This window comes from Dunckerocampus dactyliophorus, chromosome 8 (genome assembly GCF_027744805.1).
Source record: "Dunckerocampus dactyliophorus isolate RoL2022-P2 chromosome 8, RoL_Ddac_1.1, whole genome shotgun sequence".
Lineage (NCBI taxonomy): Eukaryota > Metazoa > Chordata > Actinopteri > Syngnathiformes > Syngnathidae > Dunckerocampus > Dunckerocampus dactyliophorus.
This window is the reverse complement of record NC_072826.1, coordinates 21,801,048-21,824,010: the sequence shown is the minus strand read 5'-3', so window position 1 is coordinate 21,824,010 and position 22,963 is coordinate 21,801,048. Positions and strand designations below refer to the sequence as shown.

The window sequence follows — 22,963 nt, the reverse complement described above, 5'->3', positions numbered from 1 at the left end:
TACCTTGAATTCATAGTGTTTGTCACCTCAATTCTCTGCTTTTCTTTTGATCACAGCTGCAAAATGAGCCAAATGGAGCCAAACAGAGCTGCAAGCGCTAGCATTTTGATAAAGAAGGTGAGAAACACTATTGAATTCAAGAAATAACTCATAGGAAAACACCAAAGTGCCATATCGTGACTTTGTCAACAATCACTTCTTCAATGAAGGCAAAAATAACCTTAAATATACATTTATCCCTTTCATTCATCATTTATATGAATTTGGAATTGTTTTATGCATGTAAAACTATGATTGCAAAACTATAAAAAGGTGTTTTGTTTTAAAATTTGTGAGACCTGTGCTGTTAGCATGAGAATCAAGGCCAAATTTGTAAATTTTTGGCAAAAGAAGGAGACAACTTTTATCCAAGAGGAGACTGAGGGCAGCAAGAAATAAAGCACTGCAGCTAAGTGGATTGCAATGCTGTTAAGTCCCATGTTGCTATGTATAGAGGCAAGGCACGGCAACAGGGTAAGGTAAAGTTTGCATTTGCGTGCATGGTTGTTTTTGTCAAACATATCTTTGTTGCAGGATGATCAATCTTTTTGACCAATTGGTATCACCTCGGTACTCTTGGAACCCATCCACCCATCTATGCCGCTTATCCTCACTGGGGTCGCGGATATGCTGGAGCCTATCCCGAGCTGACCTCGGGCGAGAGGCGGGGTACACCCTGGACTGGTCGCCAGCCAATCGCAGCACACATATAGACAAACAACCATTCACACTCACATTCATACCTATGGACAATTTAGAACTAATATGCATGTTTTTGGAATGTGGGAGGAAACCGGAGTACCTGGAGAAAACCCATGGGGAGAACATGTAAACTCCACACAGAGATGCCCAACGGAGATTCAAACCCACGTCTTGCCGATCTCTAACCACAAGGCCACCATGCGGCCCACTCTTGGAACCCCAGGTAAATAACATTGCCATTAAGAGCTATGGCTGCAGGCAACCTCCTTATGAGGTAGCTTTATCTACCGCTGCATGCGCTTTAATATGCTGGTTGCACTACACAGCTGCTATACTGTATGTTACACTTGCCATACTGTGTGAGACAATGAACTCATCAGCGCATCAGCGTTTTCATTGTATTACAACATTGATTCTGTTGCTGCTGTGTTGTAGCAATATTCTATATGTTAATAAATAACAGTTTTCCTTTCCACTTTCTCACACACTGCAAAATGCTTAAAGTGGAAAAAAATGAAGTTGCTATACAATAATGAGTTGTCAAATGTGTCCAGTTCTCCTGCTTCCAATGCATAGCCCTTCCTCTTGTGGTTTGGGTAAATAAACATCTCTTGCTATAATGATAGCATTTACGGCGTGAAACTCCATAGCAAGGCCATGTGAAGCACTGATCAGCCAAACCTTGTTTATCTGTAAGTTACATTCCGGTAGTGCCACCCCACTACCACGCAGGCATTGTAATATGTAGCCAACAAGCTCTAAGGGAGCAATTTTCTGCAGTGGCTCTGCAAGACCTGGTGACTCACAGTATAGTACAGTACTGTGTGAGCTAATGGTGGTAATCCATGGAGGTAGGCGGCCGTGCATTTACATGCTGAGCAAGTGTGTGAGGTGTGCTTATCCTGCCCTGTACATTTGCTCCTCCTACATCTTCTGCACACACACACACACACACACACACACACACACACACACACACGTGAAGTGTAACTAGCAGCTAGGCTTCTAAATGAATGATTGTATCATGCCCTTCATAACAGCAGACCCTAATGTGGTGATCTCACTGGCGCTTCTACGGAGAGCTGGGACCACGTCAAAGGGCCCATGCAACAGCTGTAGAGGCCTTCTTCTCCAGACCCTCACAGACATGAAGAGGGTCTGCTATAGAACGCATGTGTGCTTCTTTTCAACAAAAATAACCCTGTAGTTCAAAATGCATGCCAAACTATGGAGGGATTCTCAAAACAAATCAAATCCACTCATTTCAGAAGTAACAGATTTATTTTTCTTCTTCTAATATGAATGTAAGAAGGTCAATTAAGTCATTGTAAATATACTACATAAATGTCTGATATAATTACACAAAATGTATGTTCAAGTAATACCTGATGTGTTTGTATTGTCATGTTATTAATGTGGAACGTCAATAACGTCTGTCGCTGTGTACCCCCTACTGCTCTAACTAGTGTGACACCTTTCATTATAAGTTTGGGCCACGCCTTTGTACTTCCCTTTTTGTTCGTGATCTCCAAGTGAGAGGTAGGCATCCGTATGGCTCCCGAAATGTGTGTTTAATTTAGTTTAGAACTTTATTTCTTATCCTTTTCTTGTGTTGTGTTGTAATCTGTGTAGGGGGCACGTTATTGGGCCACATTGTGACTACATGTGTGTTTTACTTCTATCAGGTATGCTATGTTTGACTCGCTTTGTGTGTACGCCTTTTTTGTTCGTGATCTCCAAGTGAGAGGGGGCACGTTATTCGGCCCAATTGTGACTACATATGCGTGTTTTACTTCCATCAGAGTAAAACGAAGTGCAACTCCGCAGCAACCCTGCGTCTGTCATCACTCCATCAGCCACAACGCAGAGAGACAAATACCACCGGTTGCACATTGGTGGGAGTCACATTGGTGACCTGGATGGGAGTGAGGTTTGAGGGGGTGAGTGTGACAGATGCCAGCCTGTGAGGCTGTGCAAGTGTACGTTGGTAAACCTCACTCCCTCTGCCTTGAGAGCTGCGCTGAACACGTGGTCGATAGTCCAGGCTTTTGGTCGTGTGGTCAGCGCTCTCGCCTCCCATTACTATGGTCCTGTGTTCGATCCCTGGTGCGGGCGGTGCAAAACAGGGCGGGTTACATAAATATACCGTAATTTCTGGTGTATAAGCTGCTACTTTTTTCTCATGCTTTGAACCCTGCGGCTTATACAGTGATGTGGATATTTTATGGCTAAAAGAACTAGGGAAGTAGTGAATTGGACAAGTGAAGTGGAAGCTGATATCATGTTTTTGAAGTCTTGTGCAGCAATCGTGTTTGGTCTGACAAATCTTAAGTAAGTTTGAGCAAGTGTAGAGCTTCTTTTTGGATTGCTTGGACCGCGGCAGATGCTGGACAAAAAGCATCTCACGTCTCATCATCGGCGTGACACTGGGAACATCATGTGGCGGTAGGATCGCAAGGGTTATAGTATGTTTTTCCTGATAGTGTGTAAATACAAAAATCCACTATCACCAATGGGTTTCTAACGGCAGGACTGTTGCATTTTGAAGAGGACAGCTCAAGTCAAAGGGCAAATTTGCCTCAAGACAAAAGTGACACCAAGAGCGACAACGAAAGAAAGAGAGAGACTGACAAAGTGTGTGATGAAAGAATGAGGCTGTTTAATTCTGACGCTGAAGACGGTAGGAGGATGAAGACGGCAACGAATGACTATTCTGGCAGGCTACAGTTAAACTAGCCGTGTCACACGCACTGTTCGGTACTGTTCGGACAAAAGTTTTTATTTAATCAAGTTTAAAAAATCTGTCTGTATGAAATATTTGTGTGTGTGTGTACTATGTCCCATTTTTTTACTATTATTTTACTTCATTTAGTCATTTTCATGCTGGAAAATGCTTAATTCAAGCAGAAAATATGTAAAATTTGCTTAGATAGCATTTTTTAAAACTAAAAATAGGCCATATTCAACCACGAAACAATTTATATATTTTTGAAAAACACTGATAAAGTGAATCTGCGAAAATCTAAGCGCAAAGTGGCGAGGGATTACTGTCTTTATAAAATAAATTACTTTTATAATGTACAATTTTCATTATATGAAATATTATATATTAAATTATGACCAGTCCACGGTGTACCCCGCCTCTTGCCCGAAGTCAGCTGGGATAGGCTCCAGCATACCTCCGCGACCCTAGGGACAATAAGAGGCATACAAAATGGATGGTTTATATTAAACATCATTTAAACTCAGTTGTGCTTAATATTCATTTTTTAAAAGGTATTCAAGACAATAAATAAAATCAATAACATTTTTTAAAAATCCATCCATCCATCCATCTTCTTCCGCTTATCCGAGGTCAGGTTGCGGGGGCAGCAGGCTAAGCAGGGAAGCCCAGACTTCCCTCTCCCCAGCTACTTCGTCCAGCTCCTCCCAGCGGATCCCGATGCATTCCCAGGCCAGTTGACAATCCAGCGTGTCCTGGGTCTTCCCCGAGGCCTTCTACCGGTTGGATGTGCCCTGAACACCTCCCCTGGGAGGCGTCCAGGAGGCATCCTGACCAGATGCCCAAGCCACCTCATCTGGCTCCTCTCAATGCGGAGGAGTAGCGGTTCTACTCCGAGTCTCTCCCGGATGACAGTGCTTCTCGCCTCATCTCTAAGGGAGAGACCAGCCACCCTACGGAGAAAACTCATTTTGGCTGCTTGTACCCGCGATCTTGTCCTTTCGGTCATTACCCAAAGCTCATGACCATAGGTAAGTGTAGGAACGTAGATCGACCGGTAAATTGAGAGCTTTGCCTTTCGGCTCAGCTCTCTCTTCACCACAACAGACCGATGTAGAGTCCGCATCACTGCAGACGCCGCACCAATCCGCCTGTCGATCTCGCGTTCCATCCTTCCCTCACTCGTGAACAAGACTCCGAGGTACTTAAACTCCTCCCATTGGGCAGGATCTCATCCACGTACTGCAGATGGCACTCCAGCCTTTTCCAAGTGAGAACCATGGACTCTGACTTGGAGGTGCTGATTCTCATTCCGGCCCGCTTCACACTCAGCTGTGACCCGATTCAGTGAGAGTTGAAGGTCACGGCCCGATGAAGCCAGCAGAACCACATCATCTGCAAAAAGCAGAAACTCAATCCTGCGGCCACCAAACCGGAACCCCTTAACGCCCTGGCTGCACCTAGAAATTCTCTCCATAAAAGTGATGAGCACAATCGGTGACCAACCCTCACTGGAAACGGGTCCGACTTATTGCCGTCAATGCGAACCAGACTCTGACACGGGTCATACATGGAACGAACCGCCTGAATTAGGGGGTCCAGTATCCCATATTCCCGAAGTACTCCCCACATAATTCCTCGAGGAACACGGTCCAATGCCTTCTCCAAGTCCACAAAACGCATGTCGACTGGTTGGGCAAACCCCCATGCACCCTCAGGCACCCTGCTGAGAGTGTAGAGCTGGTCCACAGTTCCACGACCAGGATGAAAAAGTTTTAATAAAAAACAGAATCATACATTTAGTTTGAAAAATAAATGTTGTATAAAATAAATAAAGAATGGTTGGGCTACAATTAAAAATAATGAATTTAAAAGAAATGTGAAATAAGTGTCAAATTAATTCTATCGCAAATTGCTAATTAAGATATCTGAATGTATAACACAAGATGCTTTTTTAATGTAAGATTATTAAATTTGGACTTAAGTAAAGAGAAGAACCTTAAATGTTGATACTAAAACAAAGCTTTGTTTTTAAACATATATATATATATATATATATATATATATTAGCCTTTAAAAAAATACATACAAATATCAAAGTGGCCCCCTGCATCTTTTGATTGTCAATATGCGGCCCTCAGTGGAAACATTTTGGACGCCCCTGCCTTGCAGCGACACTGCAGAGGTTTGCACATGGACATGACGTTTTATATATAGTGCTTGAATTTTGTGGTCGGAAAACACTGCATGGTGCTCTAATGCATTGCTATGATGTAGAGGACAAATAAAAAGTGTGTGTGTCGCCAGCAGAGTACATGATGGAGCATCTCTCTTCCTGCGTCCTCTAAACCCCATCACATCACTTTCATTTCTTGAAATCACGACGCGACATGCCGGCCTTTCTGTTGTAAAGCTTGCTGTCTTTTTTCATCCTTCCTGCGGAATGAGTCACAAACGCTACCCCCGCCCCCCCCCAATTTAAAAGCTTGTGTTTATTGCAAGTTTTATAGGATACTATTTGCTTACAATGGTTTAAAAATGAAGCAGAAAGCTAATTTAATTCAGCCAGCCACTTAACTAAAAAAGCAATGAAACACACTGTTTTGTTTCGAGCACTGTGCAAAGTTTCACATTAACTTGTGCAAAAAAAATATATATATACAGCCGAGAGAAGAGTGGGTGTACAAAAACCCTCAGCCTCTGTTAATTTCCATATTTTTCTTTCCAAAAAAAACATTATTTGCTTTTATATGAAATCCCACCAACTGGAATTCACCAGTAAGTCAATCCAAAGCAAAACAAGACGACTCAGACAGCTGGAGGCGCGTCTGAACCCAACAGGAAAGCAAGAAAAAAAAAATGTATTTTTTTTTTCTTTTTTACCACTCTTTTTCTTGACAAAATCCTGTTTATTCTTTGGCTGAGTACCTTGTGCTATTTACACAGCTTTCACCGCAAAAAAAGGACAATTTGAAGGGAAAAAGAAAGTGGACGGATGAGTGGATATAACAAGATTATAAATAAAAAGCAGCAGCAGCAGCAGCAATGTGCAAAGAGAAGCCAGTATGTTGACTTCTGTACATAAAAGGGATGGACGGTTTGTGCACATTTGTGCATCATCACACAGCTAACACTCTTCCATCTACTTTCAATGGTCAGTCATCAGCCAGTCATGCTAAAGATGCTTTTTAGAAAGAACAGGGAGAGCTGACAAAATGGTCACAAATTACAACAATGGACGAGGGTCTCCTGTGATTAATTCTCCACAAGGAGAATCATTTTATCAGAGAGGAAACTGAGGGCAGCAAGAAACCAGAGCGCTGCAGCAAAGAGGCGACTGCGGAGTATAACACTGCAGCGACACCGTAAGCTAACTTTTTTCTAGCAGTGTATCCTGCATTTGGGTGACCAGCAGCATAAAATACATAATAAAACTTCAGCGCTGTCTGCATGATCTTGTGGGGCACTACCCCACGTGCCCCTAATGCAAACTCGACCCTGTGAATTAAAACCTTTATTAAAACCCGGAGCATTTTGAAACAAATCACAAATTATACATTTCCTACTGATTATATTGCATTCATTTTGACATGAAAACATTCTCATTTTTGGGAGTAGCCTCAAGTTGCACATTCTCTGTTGCATCAGCCACAAAAAGATGGAAACTTGGTTAGCGTTGTTGATTGGTTCCAGAAGGTCCGATTCTAACTGAAACAGACACTAACCAAATACATTTTTCTCACCTCAATAACTCAAGTAAATAAAAGTTGCAAGTGCCAGCATTCGATAAAGAAGTTGAGAAACATTACTGAATTCAAGAAATAACAAAACATGAAGGTGATAACCGTGTTGATCTCGCTGCCACGTTGTGTCTTTGCTAATAATCACGTCTTCAACAAAGGTTAAAGAAAACTGAAATGTTCATTTATCCCTTCCATGTATCATCTATATGCTTTTAAAGTTATTTTAGCATGTTGAACTATAATTGTAAAGCTATAAAAACGTCTTTTGTGTTAACATTTTTGAGAGTCAACCGTAGACGATGTAATAGACAGGCGTCATGGCTGACTTCCGGTTCCTGTTTCCATTTAGTGGCAAGCTAATAGGATGCTAACCGGGACGTTTTGTGATAAAAATGCATTAAGAACACAGTTGCACTCAAGCAGTGTGTTAATAACACGACAAGATGCATGCCATTGTTTGCTAACCGGAGAATGCAAAATTGCGGTGCAACTTTTCAACGTTAACCGAAAAATACGCTAACCGGGGCAGACGCTAACTGAGGTTCCACTGTACTAAAAAAAACATAATTGAGGTTTAAAGTAACTGCTGTTGACAATTTAGGCAAAAATGTTGTCTTTGCGTTTGGTACTCGTGCAATATGGTGCGCGTAACAAAGAAAGCACTTACTGCAGAAAGCAGTTACTGTGCATGCATTTTTTTTTATAGTGTGAGACACTATGAGGCCAAAAATGGTGAAGATCACTGTTGAACTCATGAAAAAAGTCATCGCAAAGTACAAAGATGGCGTCCAGGTGGCCAACCTAGCCACAGAGGGACGGTAAGACCGCATCAACAATAAGTTCTGACTAAGAAACAACAAAAGAAGGGAGCTAATCCTGCGAAAGGAACAAAACAGACAACACAAACCATGGAAGAGGTTGACAAGTTGTTGTTGGTGCCGATCCATGAAAAACAGGTAGCGGAAGATTCTGTTTCCGAGGTTTGTGATTTGTGCGAAGGCAGTGTTCGGCAAAACTTCAAAATTATGTCAAATGTTCATTATTCCATTTAATTTGTCATTTATGTCATTTGCATTGTTTCTTTTGACTTTGCATACACCGGAAACAGACCTCTCTGGATATGGTTTTTGTGACACAAGAGTGCAAAAATAGGGGTGCAGGGACAGTTACAAAAAAAGGATCCCCCCCCCCCCCCCCCCCCTTCAAACAATACCCTTCATGACACTCCACTCCACCCTTCTCTCTGGTTGTTGTGTTTGCCTAGATCAGGGATATTTGACTAAAATTCAAATAGATCCAGATACAGAACATTTCCTCAAGCTAAGGTCCAAAATACAAGCTGCGAGACGAAAGCATGTTACAATTGAGATCCATTGATGTACAGCATCAGGATTGGGGTGGATTGTTCATATTGTTCTCTGCTTATTTTGTGAATTTCTCCTCAAGATGAATAAAGTATCTATCTTTCAATTTTCTGTGACCTGAGTTCGCCATGTGTATTTGTTTTTTCTGTTGCCTCGCTGTCCTTAACTCCTCCACCATTGCCGGTGGCTAGGACAAGGGACGACACACCTCTCTTCTTTCCCTGTAGCTTTTGCTGGTTTCGCTGTCTTCTTTATCCGTATCTTCTTTCCCTGCATGTCTTACTCATTCTTCCTTGTCACTCGCTTCGCTTCTGTCCTCTTCCATCTGTCTCTGTTGTACTGAGAGTTGCAATGTTTCGCATATCTCTCTTCTCTGCCCGTAGCTTTCACTCGTCTCGCTGTCATCTTTATCCATATCGATCACTTGTTTCTAAGGATGTCCCGATTCACGTTTTTTGGCTTCCGATCCGATCCGTTTTTTTTTGTAGTCTTGCCAATCAGATCCGGTACCAATCTTTTTTTTTCAGTTTTTTTTAATAATTAAAAGCTTTTGTTACAAACATGAATTTATGAAATTAAATATGGTTATGAAAATACCTGTAGCTCTTCAAAGCATTAACAATAATGCAGCCAAAGTATTGTTGAACTGACTTTTTTATTACACAACATGAGCAACAATATTGTTTGGCTTTTGTAACAAACCTCTGTGAGTCAGGTCCCTAAAGTCAGGATCTGAGGACCTGTCGAGTGCTTGACCCCCAGTACACAGAGACAAACAGTGGTGGAAAATAAGTCTTTTAATTAAGCGGGCGAAGAGAAACAAGATAACGACGCTGGGCTTTTAAACTCTACTATTTGTGATGGCGAACAGCTGTGCAACATACCACTGGGGTAAAGTGGCTGCAGCTTCCCCCCAGCAGGAAGTGCAGCACTCCAAAATAAGAGCGCAGGCCAGGAAGTGCTCACTCCTGTCCTGTGGAACATGACCGCTAATCCAATAAAAGTGTATTAAATAAAAGATAAAATTGGTGAAAAAAATGGGAGTTCAAAATACTTTTAGGGTAGGACTAATCATTTGACATGGAAAACAATGGAAAATAAATACAAATCAAATAAATACAATTTGATTGTGTTAAGAAATGGGCCGCATGGTGGTCTAGTGGTTAGCATGTTAGCCACACAGTCACAGTCTGGAGATCGGGAAGACTGGGTTTGAATTTCTTGCATGTTCTCCCCGTGTGTGGGTTTTTTCCGGGTACTACGGTTTCCTCCCACATTCCAAAAACATGCATGTTAGGTTAATTGGCGACTCTAAATTGTCCATAGGTATGAATGTGAGTGTGAATGGTTGTTGTCTATATGTGCCCTGCGATTGGCTGGCGACCAGTCCAGGGTGTACCCCGCCTGTTGCCCGAAGTCAGCTGGGATAGGCTCCAGCATACCCCCGCGACCCTAATGAGGAGACGCGGCATAGAAAATGGATGGATGGATGGATGGATGGATAGATGGATGTGTTAAGAGCCAGATGCAGTCATCAAAAGAGCCACATGTGGCCCCCTAGCCATAGGTTCCGTACCCCTACTACACTGTGACTCAGATTCTATCTTATGTTATCATCCATTAGTGGTAAGTAGATATGCTTCAAATGTGTTTAATAAATGTGTGAGGCAGGGTTTTTTGTAAGTGAACAATGGCAATTGGAGAGAGAAGGGGACTTTTCTGGTGCTGAATCTCGTCTAATAATTACAACAGCCACTTTTATTGCAAATGTTGATCCAAAATCAGAGTAGAATATCAATATCAAGCTAGCAGGAGGGTTTGGAGCAGAAGGGCGACTGAGCCATGTGTTTTTATGGTCGTGTCAGTTACTTGCGGATTTTCGCCATTTGCTGGAAGGCTTGGAAGGGAACCCAACATCTACTGTACTTCAATTTAAAATGTGGCTTTGCGAGGCTGAGAAGCAAACACTTATGTTCAGTATCCGTCCGTCATGCATTAAAAAACACTGCGCTTCTTTCACTCGCAGGCAAAAAAGCAACACATCTCAATGAATTATGGCAACTTCCATCCCTGTGCTGGCTATTACCCACAACATCTGAAAGTGCACTGTGCTTTACATTTCAAATGACTCGCCATCATATTTCTGACAACAATTGTTACATGTGCTATCAGTGATGCCACTTTATATACTGCATGTGATAATCAAATTGCCGTAGTCAGTAGTGAAAAGCCTGAGCTGGAATTGTAACAGCAATGATCTCTAGCATTTCCTTAGACTGACTGATCAAACCCTCCTGCTAGCTTGACGTTGATGTTCTTCTCCTATTTCGGCGAAGAAATAGGAGAAGAAATATTTCCGAAATATTTCGGATCCTATTTCGGATCAACATTTGCAATAAAAGTGACTGTTGTCATTATTAGATTAGATTCAGCTCCAGAACCCTGCCCTTCTCTCTTCAGTTGCCCTAAATATGCCTCACACACTGGAAAATACAGCATTTTGCAAGGATGTTAGGGTTCTGCAGGATGATAATCAAGGCATTATTGGAAGATAATGCTGCCTTGCGCACTGCTCTCAAGGAGGCTACAAACCCCAAGGAAGCCATCTCATGTACTGATCTTAAGGACGCTAAAGACCCCAGGGAAGAAAATAGAGCATTATGCAATGATATCAACATTCTACAGGATGATATCACTATTGAAGGATAATGCTGACTTTCGCACCACCCTTGAAGAAGAGAAAGAAGCAAAGGAGAATATCAAGGAGCAAATTAAAAACTTAATTGACGAGATGGATCAGATGGCATGAATGAATGATGTGGTCCTCACAGGGCTCCAAATCACACCCAAGTCAAGAGATGTTCCTTCAATAAAGCAACAGATTGCTAACTTCCTACAATTGAAGGAGGTGGATGTTGATGTCAACAGTATTGACGCCTGCGTCCCACTCCGCGGCACGAACAACACCACACCTGTCATCATTAAGTTCACCGACAGGGAATCCAAAACAGCACTGCTGGAACAGAGAAAGAAGCTAAGAGGCACCAACGTCTACATGAATGAGCATCTGACAAAACCCAATTCCAACATCGGCAAGAAAGCACGAGACCTGAGGAAGCAAGGAAAGATTCAAAACACTCGGAGCACTAACGGGAAAATCTACATCAAACTAAAAGGAATCAGTGATCTGGATACATACTAAAGATCATATTACTGTGACAATAAGGATGATGGAGGAAACACCCTACAAGACAGACAAACGCAACGAGGACTGCATTCCATAGCAATAACCTTGACATCATTCATAAAAGGAGCACTTGTATACAAACCCAGCGTCACTAGAAGTGAAATACTAAAGAGGATTTGGATATCAACAGAAGAGAAAGGACAGGATTAATAGTAAAGGAAAAGGAAAGGAAAAGGAGGAAAAAAACACATTAACACATTTGTGTACCTGTATACAAGTGTATACTATATATGAATATATGTGTGTACTTGTGTAGGTGCAGATGTATGTGTATATATATGTATGTATGCGCGCATTTGGGTGTATACACATGTATGTATTAGCAACTGATGTGCTACGAAAAGGGGGTAGGATTAAATAAGCTCTGCTTCTTCCTACTCCTTTTCGGACATATGCATGTTCGAAATAAATTAAACCAAACCACTTATTAAACACATTTAAAGTATAAAATGTATAGGTTATGGCCACTAATGAATGATTGCATCTGTACTTAACAATTATTAAGAACTTAGAGTGAATGGGATATGTCTTCTGAGGAAAAAATAAATAAAAAACAATTTTTTTGACCAAATGCGGGGTGGCGAATGCCGAGTGATGAGTACGTGGGGCTCGACTACAACCACACTCTCTGAAAGTATATCATGCACATTTTTTTTTATTTAATCAAATGCATCTTTTAATTAAATAACCCTCTATCATATTTCTGGCAACGCACCTTATTACCTGACACGTGCCATCTGTAATGCCACATTACATACGATATAACACACATACACTTTAATTAAATTGCCGTCTCTCAGCGAGCAGCCTGAGGTGGAATTTGTGAGGCGCACAAAAGCAGCCAACGATGACTCACTTTAAAATGCCAAAATGACACACGGGGTACAAAAACAAATTAAATAAGAATGGTTTGTTGTAAAATACAATTTTTTTGCTGTTTTTTTTTTTTTTTAAGGAGGCTTTGATACGTGGGACCAATTTGTAAATGTGATCGCTTGTGTCGTCATGATTTGGCGGATTACATGTCAGATCTCATGGCGGAATGAGAATATGCCGTCACTGACACACATTACAGAGCAAACTGGGACATTAGACAACTTCATGGACAGATGGACGGACAAAAAGACACCCAGCGGGAGACAGGAAGAAAAAAAAAAAAAACACCAACCACCTGCTTTAATCCACAGGGGAAACACATCTTATTGCGTGAAAAAGCCAAAACACGTGGACGCACTTTTTACCACCACATTGAGATGCCGGGCCCGACTCTAAGTCCCGAGCATGTACACATAATGAAATGAAAGTAGTAGTGATATCCTCAGGGGGCTACATGCACAAGATAGTTGTTCTATAGCAAAAGGAGGGAGTTGGGGGGCTAGGGTGGATAAGAGGATTTTGTCAGGTTGAGATGGCGGCTAATGCTATTGTTCCAACTGGGTCCACCGAAACAGCAAAGAAGCTTTTCACACATCTTTCTCTGCTCTTACAGTAGATGTACGCTTTCAAAAGCACAAGATGGGAAAACGCCGTGTAGCAGTGAGATGCTGCTTTTAGACGCCCCTCAATTAAACGTAGACATATCGCTAACAGTGTATGAAGCACAGCTTGCAATGGACTACCGTGTACAGTGGATTCCCTCATATTCACAAACGTGCGGATTTTTGCAGGTTTTTGAGTAACCCAACATGTTATCCATAATTATCCATATCCATCTCCATAATTGGGCTGTTTATTGGTAGAAATGAATCTCATTTGCACTACATTGGTAAAACTAGTCAGTAGTCAAAGGCACACTTCCAAGTTGCTTGAGGAGGTGTTCTGTATTTGCAGCTTGTCATTAGCTTGATATTTACACCTTTAATCACACTTCACAAACCAACAGGAGTCGACCTCACTCACTGTGCAACCAAAAATAATACGTGTGGAACACACAAGGTAACTACGCCACACGGACCACGCGCTGACACAGTTTTATTATTACTTACTGTTTTATGCTAATTTATAACCACCAAGGCATGCTGGGAAGCCCATATGCACTCTTCTCCAACAGGAAGTTAACCAGCATGCCTATTGTTAGTTGACATGAAGTTGTATGACGTCCCCATCAGCAGTGGACTATATCAAAAGTGACTTACCCCCCGTTTTGGTCCCGCGAGTTCAGTTCTGGTCGGATTTCCGTGAGTAGGAACGTAGTTCTGCTTAGTTGCTGGGTGATTTAAGTCAAGAGTTTGGTTTCTCAAAACAATATGCCATCACAAGAGTAATACAGTTGCATCAGACCTCACAAATCGCTCGGCGTTATATTTGACACCCGCCGTGTCCCCTGCGCACTGTCGCCTCTCCATTCGTGTGTATGTGATGAAGACGCTCACATCTTCTTCTGCTCTGGAACACACGTAAACAAGATGGCCGCTGCGCTCCGTCGCCATCTTCATCACATGCACACAAATGGAGAGGCAACAGTACGCAGGGACATCCCCACTGCAGATGGGAATGTCATACGAACTACCCTTTTAAAACAGTTATTGTTTTCCACTAGGTAATCTAATTCATTACTATTTAAAACATGTGAAATGTGGCACATTATTATGCATTATGCACATCTATATCAGCCATCTGGATGTGTCTGTATTTGAATAAAATAATTACTTTCCCTGGTAACTAATTTAATTTGTGAACGGTAGTTCTGTTACTAATTTAAAAACTTGTTTGGGAAAGTAAATAGTCACTATAACTAATTACATTTGAAAGTCATTTGCCCAATACTGGTCATCTTTGTGTAGCCATGAAACAAGCAATAGTTCAAACAATAGTGTCCATAATCGGCCGATATTTGGAATTTTGACGTATATCGGTATCGACCTTTATTTAAATCCGACGGGCCGATATCAAGAAATCAATTTAAAACTGGGTTATTTCGGCTCAGATGCAGCTACGTCTCTCTCTCTCTCGTTCCACCGCTGTCTCCAGCATTGCTCCATCCACTGCACCATCTGATTGGTTAAGCAAGCCACAGCACGCGTTAGTAGCAGAGCTAATCTGAAGCGGACGCTGTCCACAGTTTTCTTGTGTGGAGAACTGAGAGCAAACACACGTGTCAAGGTAAACGCAAAAAAACTCTCTTTAAATTGTAATAAACATCCTAATGCTCTACATGGCACAGCTACTACTAATGTTACAGTGAGCACCAGAATAACGTAAGAGACGAGTACACATTACGCCAGCTGTGCTAGCTCGTAGTAAGTCCCGACATGTCTGTAAATTACTTGATAGAAGGCAAACCGTCTGTGATAGTCACAGCATGTGTGTGATTGAGAGAAAGTGTGTAAAAAACTCAGTTTGTTTGTTTTATTGGAGGGAAGCACACCAAGGTGGAGGCTGGTTAGCTAGCTTACCATAACATTAGTTCGCCGGTCTGGCTGTAAGGTTCAGCAGACTATGTATTAGCAACGGGCAGGACATATCTAATGTGGAGAATAGTGTGTGTTTGCGTGAAAGTCACATGAAAAACTCTACAGCTCACGACTACTGCAATAACGTAACGTTAAGAGCGGAGTAAACCCACGCGGCAGCTCTGCTAGCTCGTAGTACCTCCCGATATGTCTGTGAATGACTTGAAACAATGCTGTTCTGTTGGTAATATCACTGTGGAAACAGTCCGTGATTGTAGAGAGAGGAAGAAATTCAATTCAGTCTTGTTTTGTTGCAGGGAAGTACGCTAAGATGACGGCTGACGAGCTTTTAGCATATCATTAGCTCGCCTGCTCGAAACGTAGACATAAATGTTACGTTATTTACTGTGGAAAGATTTCAGGGAGCTATTTATAGTTGTTATTCAACTTCTAAGAGATGCTTTTGAGTCTAGGAACTCTTCTGGAGCTATTTTTCTATTTGTTTGGTTAAATAAACATGCTTTAGGCAGTTAAACGAAGGTAAGTTTTTGTATTATTCAGCATTTTTACGCCAATTTTTACACTTTTACTGCAAATTAATATTGCTCCAAATGTCGGTAATCGGCCTCCTTAACTACCAATAATAGGTATCCGTATCCGTCCTGAAAAACCAATATCGGTCGAGCTCTACAACAACACTGGCCTTGCACTTTCATGCTTGGTGGAAGTAAAACGAAATGAAAGACCAGTGGTGTGCGTGTAGTCAGGTGAGACAGAGAATTGAAGTGTTTTATAAATGTATTTTCTGCAAGATTACAATCATTTTTAACATTTTCTTAAGTAAAAATGGCTGAATCTCCTGATCAAACACAGAAACCTAAGATGAGGCTGCCGCGAGCGTCTCTTCTAGACTTGGTGCGCAACCCCTGCCTCCCGCCTGTGTCGGCAGACTTTCTACAGCTTGTGTAATGTCTTCAATGTAAGTGTGACATCATTATTCTTGCTAGCCCCACAATAAAATACATAGAAATGTCATATAGGAAGTGCTTGCAGTACTCGTGTCATCCTGAAGGGGTGGAGGCGTGCGTGAGCTGGAAGGTGCTTGTGAGTAAAAGAGCGAGGAAAAGCCAATGTTTTTTTATTTTATTGAAATACACATCTGTGCCAGCTAGAGCTAAATTTACAAACAAGTCAAATGCCTAAAAGATATGTTTATGCTGCGCTGCCAAGATGGAGTATTAAATACCCAAGCTCACCAGGAGGTGATCAGCCTTTTACAACAAAGTATTAGGGCTGTCAATCGATTCAAATATTTAATCGTGATTAATCACATTTTGTCTATAGTTAACTCATAATTAATCACATTTAATCGCAAATAGAAATACGTTTTTATCTATAACTACATCAAATTTTCTGTAAGGGGATATCAATTTTGGAAATATGGGTCATTATTTAAAAAAAAATAGTTAGAAAGCATATTTTTTTTTTATTATTAGTAGTATTTTAGCTATGAACCATGTACACAACAGTTCAGCAAATACAAAACATGAGCAAGTGAGACATCTAAGTGTGAGAGGTCTCACTTCACTCACTTTTTTTGATTACAGCGTCAGCTCAAAGTAAGATTTCTTTATTTGATACTGGTTTTAAATTCTAAATGTGAGTACAAAAGTCTATTTAGGAACAATCAGAAACTATTATTATTTAATATTTGCCACAATGCACCTTTCCTTAATGAAGTGTACAATGAAAATACCTAAAACCCATTTTATCTTCATGAGCAGGACAATATTCATAAGGTAACATGTAGTCAAAATTGCAAACTTAATGTAATTTTGTTCTTTTAAAACACGGTCATTAAAATAGATAGATATTAACAATATTATTACATTAAATATTATCTGATTAAAATGCAGTAACTATTAGTTAGTTTTTTAATGTGTAATGCGACCGGTGATTTGTCCTACTTTGTTTGACGTTCCTTGAACACACCTTCTAACGTTCTCCCATGCAAAGATGGACTACTATACTGCATTTTTCCACTTTTTCTTTCACCTCATATTTGGTCCCAAATGCTGCTACTACGTGGGAATGCATAAAGGTAATATTTGATTACATTATTGAGTGCTAATGTACATATTTTTTCGGTACACAACCTCAGGACCTCTGGATGGTGGCTCTGTATTCATTTAGTGCTTTTAACTTGATGTTGTTCCTGTCATAGTTTTACACAATACACAACAAATAAGATAAATCAGATCGCTTTAATGTATGTATGTTTGACTGAGGTGTTGAAAATCTTTCCTGGCGTCTAGCTATAGTTTGCTGCTAATGCTAGCACTGCTAATGCTATTTACAGCCATCATCGACTTCAGCCACGGTCATCTCATTGACAGCCCGTAAATAGCAGCTCATAACCCAAATATTAGATTGCAGTTCAAAGCAAAAAAGGTGGCTCGCATCTAAAAAACACTAGTTGGGACACTCGTATGCCAAGGTACCACTGAATATGACAATAAAATCAATACCTGCACTGCTACGGTCTCTGGCAGGCGACGTAATCCATGATAACCGAAATCGCAGAGACAGTAGATACAAATAACTTACAGGAAGTACAAATAAGGTATTGTTGCAGGCGCCATCTGCCACGGCTTTGAAGCTAAATATACCAATCAAAATACCCTTTTCTTTGTTCATTTCTGCCCAATATTTGTTCCCGCTTGTGGCTATCGTCACCAGTGCTTCCTCAAGCTACGGTGTGGGCCGGGGGTCAGACAGGACGTGCGCACGTTAGCCGCGCAGTTAAACGAGGAAAAGGCTTCTTGAGACGTCATCTGTACTTCTGTGAAGAAGGTGTCGGACGTTTCGCTACTCATCCGAAGAGCTTCGTCAGCGAACTAATAAGTGCTGGTAGCCTAGGCCTTAAATACAGTAAGAGTGGGCGGAATTGGTGTGCCAACACCCTCCTCCTATTGGTTCCTTATTGGTTATTGGTTCCTTATATATGAAATATAACCGGTAAACTTTGAAACTACTATATTAAATACTCATGATTAGTATTTCACATTCACAGTTTCAAAGTTTACAGGTAATCAAAGTTGTTGAGATCATTCAGCAATTCACAATTCAATTCAATATGGCTATAAAGATACTTGCACATAATTCCTCAATAGTTGTGTACATAGCCTGAGTCGTATGTCAGTAAAAATAGCTACGTCGCATTCAGTATACACACAGTTCATGTATTACGGCCAGTTAGCAAACTGCAACCGCTAGTGCAGCGTTTGCGAACAAGCATTACAGATATACAAGAAATTAAAAATGATTATCTAAAAGACAATGCAGCCGAAGTCAAGGCAACGTATTAAAAAGGTTTTTGCAATGGGCACATTTTCCAATTATTCATGAAATGATAGTTTGACAGGCGGAAATGTACAAAATCCGCATTTTTATAGTGGAGTTCAGGACGTGAAGCAAAGCCATCAAACAATCGTCCTTCCACAAAGAGGAAAAGCCAGAGTGTTTTTTTTTTGCATTAAAGATATTTCTATGCTCTGCTGAATGAATGAATGAATTTGACTGCCAAGATGGAGGATTATACTGTATATACAAGCTCACCAGGAGGTGATCAGACCTTTACAACAAAGTATCAGAACTTTTCCTGGAGAAGGATAGGGCACAGTACTTCATATACAGATAAAAGGTAAAAACACAAATGTTTTTCACTGAATAAAATGTATTTGATAAATGTACTAATAAGATGTATTTGAAAACAATTTGAATGTGTTTAAATTGTTTTCAAACGCTTCTTAATTTTCTCCTGTTATGACAGATAATATATAATAATATAATACTAGCTCTCCCATTCTGAATAGGGTGGATTTTTTAAAATCCATTTAGCACCGCCTTCGCTAATAAGAGCAATAAAAACAGGCAAACAATGCATCAATCTGAGAAGAAAAACATTATATGTACAAATGCTTGCCACTCACTATAAACGCTGCATTCATTTACAGTAGGTGTTCTCCCCGCTTCAAATTTAAAACATACAATAATAAGCCTCCCGAGCGAGCGTAATTGACCACCGCACACATTTTTATTCAACTCCACTCGGTGATACATTTCCTCCCTTTCTTCAACTCATCACTTCCTAATCCCTCCATAAAAGTAGAGCACCTACGAGCGGAACTTGCCATGGTGTCAACCACAAACAGAAAACAGCAGCAGGAATGCAAAAAAAAAAAGGAAGTAATCAAATCAAAGCACTTGCTGTCAAAGGCATCAAGGAACTGGACAAATATCAAAGATCACATCATATGGACCGCAAGGAAAATGGAAGGCACAAAGACTTGCACCGTCTGATGGAATAACGGCATCAACAACACAACAATACAAAGGATGGCTGAACAACAAGATATGGAATTGGAAACTTTTCACCGTAAACGATTAGATTTGGAGAATGACACAGATCCGGACACTCATTGTCCAAAATATGACATGAAATCATGAATGATTCATTTCAAAAACAGAAGCATGCATGTCAGTTTCAACAATAGCAATCATTATTTAATCCTGCATTGACGTATCCATCATACAATGATTCTGTCTATTTTTCACGGTATTTAATAATTTATTAGGTTATCTTTTTATTTATTTTAATGTATTTAATTTTGTGTTTGTTTATTTATTTTACTTGGATATTTTTTCTTAATTTTTTCTTTACCTACAGTATTTGTTCACTTTTTCATCACCTCTTTTTCATTTATTTGTTCTTTTTCATTGCCCTGAAATAGGCTGGCGACCGGTCCAGGGTGTACCCCGCCTCTCGCCCAACGTGAGCTGGGATAGGCTCCAGCATACTCCCCGCAACCCCAGTAAGGACAAGCGGCATAGAAAATGGATGGATGTTCTTTTTCATTAGAAAATGATTACACTTAAACAGCATGAACAAACTATCAGTAATTGCTGCTGACACGGAAAAAGGGTGGGATTAAATCAACTCTGCTTCTTCCGACTCCTTTTCAGATAGTTTGAGTAAGTGTAAACATGCGAGGTTCTTTAGTGTGCCTGTTTAAGCCACACTCATCGCAAACAATCTTAAACTATGCAGTGGAACTTATCTTGCGTCTGTCTTTTGACAGCAAAGCGAAACATTTAAAAATCGAGTATGCATGTGCAGTTGTCAATATTTTGTAAGTGCTTTGAATTCTTGCAGTCACAAATCAAATTATCCGTAATGGAAGAGTGTGAGAAGGGGGTAGGGAGGATTGAGCATGGATGGCGTATTTCCTGCAGAATATACACACTATTCAATGTTATATGTTATTATAACTATAGCACAAAAAAGCCATAGGGAACATTACGATAGCAGCACACACACACACACACACACACACTCATTTAACCTCATGTAATCAGTAGCTATACTCCACTGTGGAGCAGGGCGATGCTGTAGATAATAAAACAAGCCACGGGCGCGTTTAACTTCTGAAGAAAAAATGAAAGGAAGTTGCTGGGAGCACAAATAGATAAATAGAAGATAAGGCTGTACTGGCACACAGCACACTTGCAGACACACTGCATTTTCAAATATATGAGGGGGGAAACTGTTTCTTTGTTTTTCTTACAACTTTTTCAGTTTGAGCCTCAAAAACCAAAGAATGAACTCGTGATGAATTTAAGGTGTCAGCTTAAAACCGTGCGTAAAGATAGAAAAACTTGCATAAAACTGACTGTTTTTGCGTGTGCACCAAGTACAGAAAAAACACATTAACATGAGTGTTTTGTTTCATAACCTCATGAATGCAGCCAGTAGGTCGTTGCTGATGACAGCAAACGCACCACACTGATCGAAAAGTTGGCGCTTTTACGCATGCAGAATCAACCGCCACTTTTGGGTGTCCGTATTTAGCCACAACGAAGCTCACCTTGCGAAGGATCCACTGGCAGAGGACAAGTGTGGTCCAGCCGAGCACCTGCATGTCACCTTCCTTTCAGCTCACCTGACCCAACGCAACTAAACGCCTCCTTGGTTGCTCATACGAAAGAAGGACGCAGAAGATGACGCGCGGCAATCCGAACAGCGACAGGTGAAAAGTCTCAGAGAGAAGGAGAACGTTTTTTAAAGTTGTGGTTAGTGTGCTCCTCGGTGCCTTCTCAACGCTTCGAGTCTCTGCGCTGCGCTTCGCTTCATGTGCAACATCCGAGCCGTCCGCCTCGTGCCGCGCTCACTGGCCGGACGCCGTGCGCCAAGTTTTGCGCGCAGCGGGAGGTGGGGGTCTCACTTCCAGGCGCTTTCCTGGGTTTTAGGATGGTGACTGGCTGTTGGAGAAGAGGAGAGGAGACACTGTACACTCTCCACCCTACTCCATCCTCCTACTTCCTCCCCCTCCCACTGAACCCCCTCCTTCTTCACCTGCACTTTCTGGTGACAAACAAAAGGACCACTGAGGGGAAAAAAACACCAAAATGGAAGCGAAATATCCAATAAGTTATATGTTTGCTATGATTTAAGGATTTAGAGTTGTATATTCAATGTTGGGGATACCAAAATTTTGAATGCAAATCAAAACAATGCTGACCGATACCAATACTTTTGGGAAATAATACCAATATCAGTGATAAAATCAGACACCATAATTGCAGTGGACCCTCACACATTTGCGATTTGATCATTCGCTTTTTTGGTGGAAAAATAATTGTTCCCGCATTTTCCGCAGAAAACATCGAATTGACCATAAATTGGTAACAATGTATAAATACGTGATAATACAGGTAAAATGTACAGCATACATGTACCACTGTTAAAAAGGGCCACAATTTTTACATGTTTATGTCTTCATGCGTCACTGATTTTTTTTCAGTTGTTTAGATGTCGCAGTTTCCTCGGTGGCCATTGAATGCACCATAGTTGTGTGCTGTGACTGGCTACACCCCAATCCCGATTCGATTAAGGCCTTAAACCCGGATTGTGTATTTAGCTTCTGTCGTGAGTGAACAATGGCAACCGAAGAGCAAAGGTGAGGTTCTGGAGCTGAATCTATAATGTAATAATTACAAAAGTCACATTTATTGCAAATGTTGATCCGAAATTGGATGGCAACGTCAGCGTCAAGCTAGCAGGAGGATTTGGAGGGGTACAAATCTTTAAGGGTGTATCGATTACTCACGAAAAGCAGGCAACCACTGTACTTACCTTATGATAAAATAGATCAAGTTTTTTACTGTATGCATGTATACAAAATAAAGTTATACATTACGATACTTTGCCAAATAGTGTACAGAGATATTTACAGTAGGTATATTTGTCTGTTCACTACTCAAACCGGGGATGTGAGTGCCACTGGTGGTACATGGGCGGCTCCATCTAGTGTGACTCAGAAACAGTGTTGAGAGTAACGGCTTTAAAAATAACGGCGTTACTAATACCGCTGGTAATCTTATTAATTACTATCTCAAAAATTTCACCGACGGTGAAATTATTATGCACTGATATCCATATCAACCATTTGGATGCGGCTTCAGTCACCCTTGTTCACGACTACTACACAGGAAGCTAAATAGCTAGTCAAGGAGAGTTGTCATTGCGCACTCTTAGGAAAACACTGCCCCCTAGCGTTGTGGTAGAGAATTTAATGCAGGATTAATTCTGTTACCAATTCTTTTACTTTTTGGGGGACGTAATTAGTAAGAATAACAAATTACTTTTTTAAAAGTGATTTGCCCACTACTGCTCAGAAATGATAAAAAAAAAA

At 40.9% G+C, this 22,963-nt stretch overlaps 1 protein-coding gene across 1 annotated transcript in view; it reads right to left on the bottom strand.

The window, feature by feature from the left end:
* LOC129186661 (neurexophilin-4) overlaps positions 1 to 21,544 on the bottom strand; it is an 89,396-nt gene extending 67,852 nt beyond the window's left edge. The window contains exon 1 of the mRNA XM_054785132.1: positions 21,137 to 21,544. Within this exon, the coding sequence (XP_054641107.1) occupies positions 21,137 to 21,190 (54 nt within the window). The 5' untranslated portion in view covers positions 21,191 to 21,544. The remainder of the gene's footprint in view (positions 1 to 21,136) is intronic.
* Between the last annotated feature and the right edge of the window lie 1,419 nt (positions 21,545 to 22,963).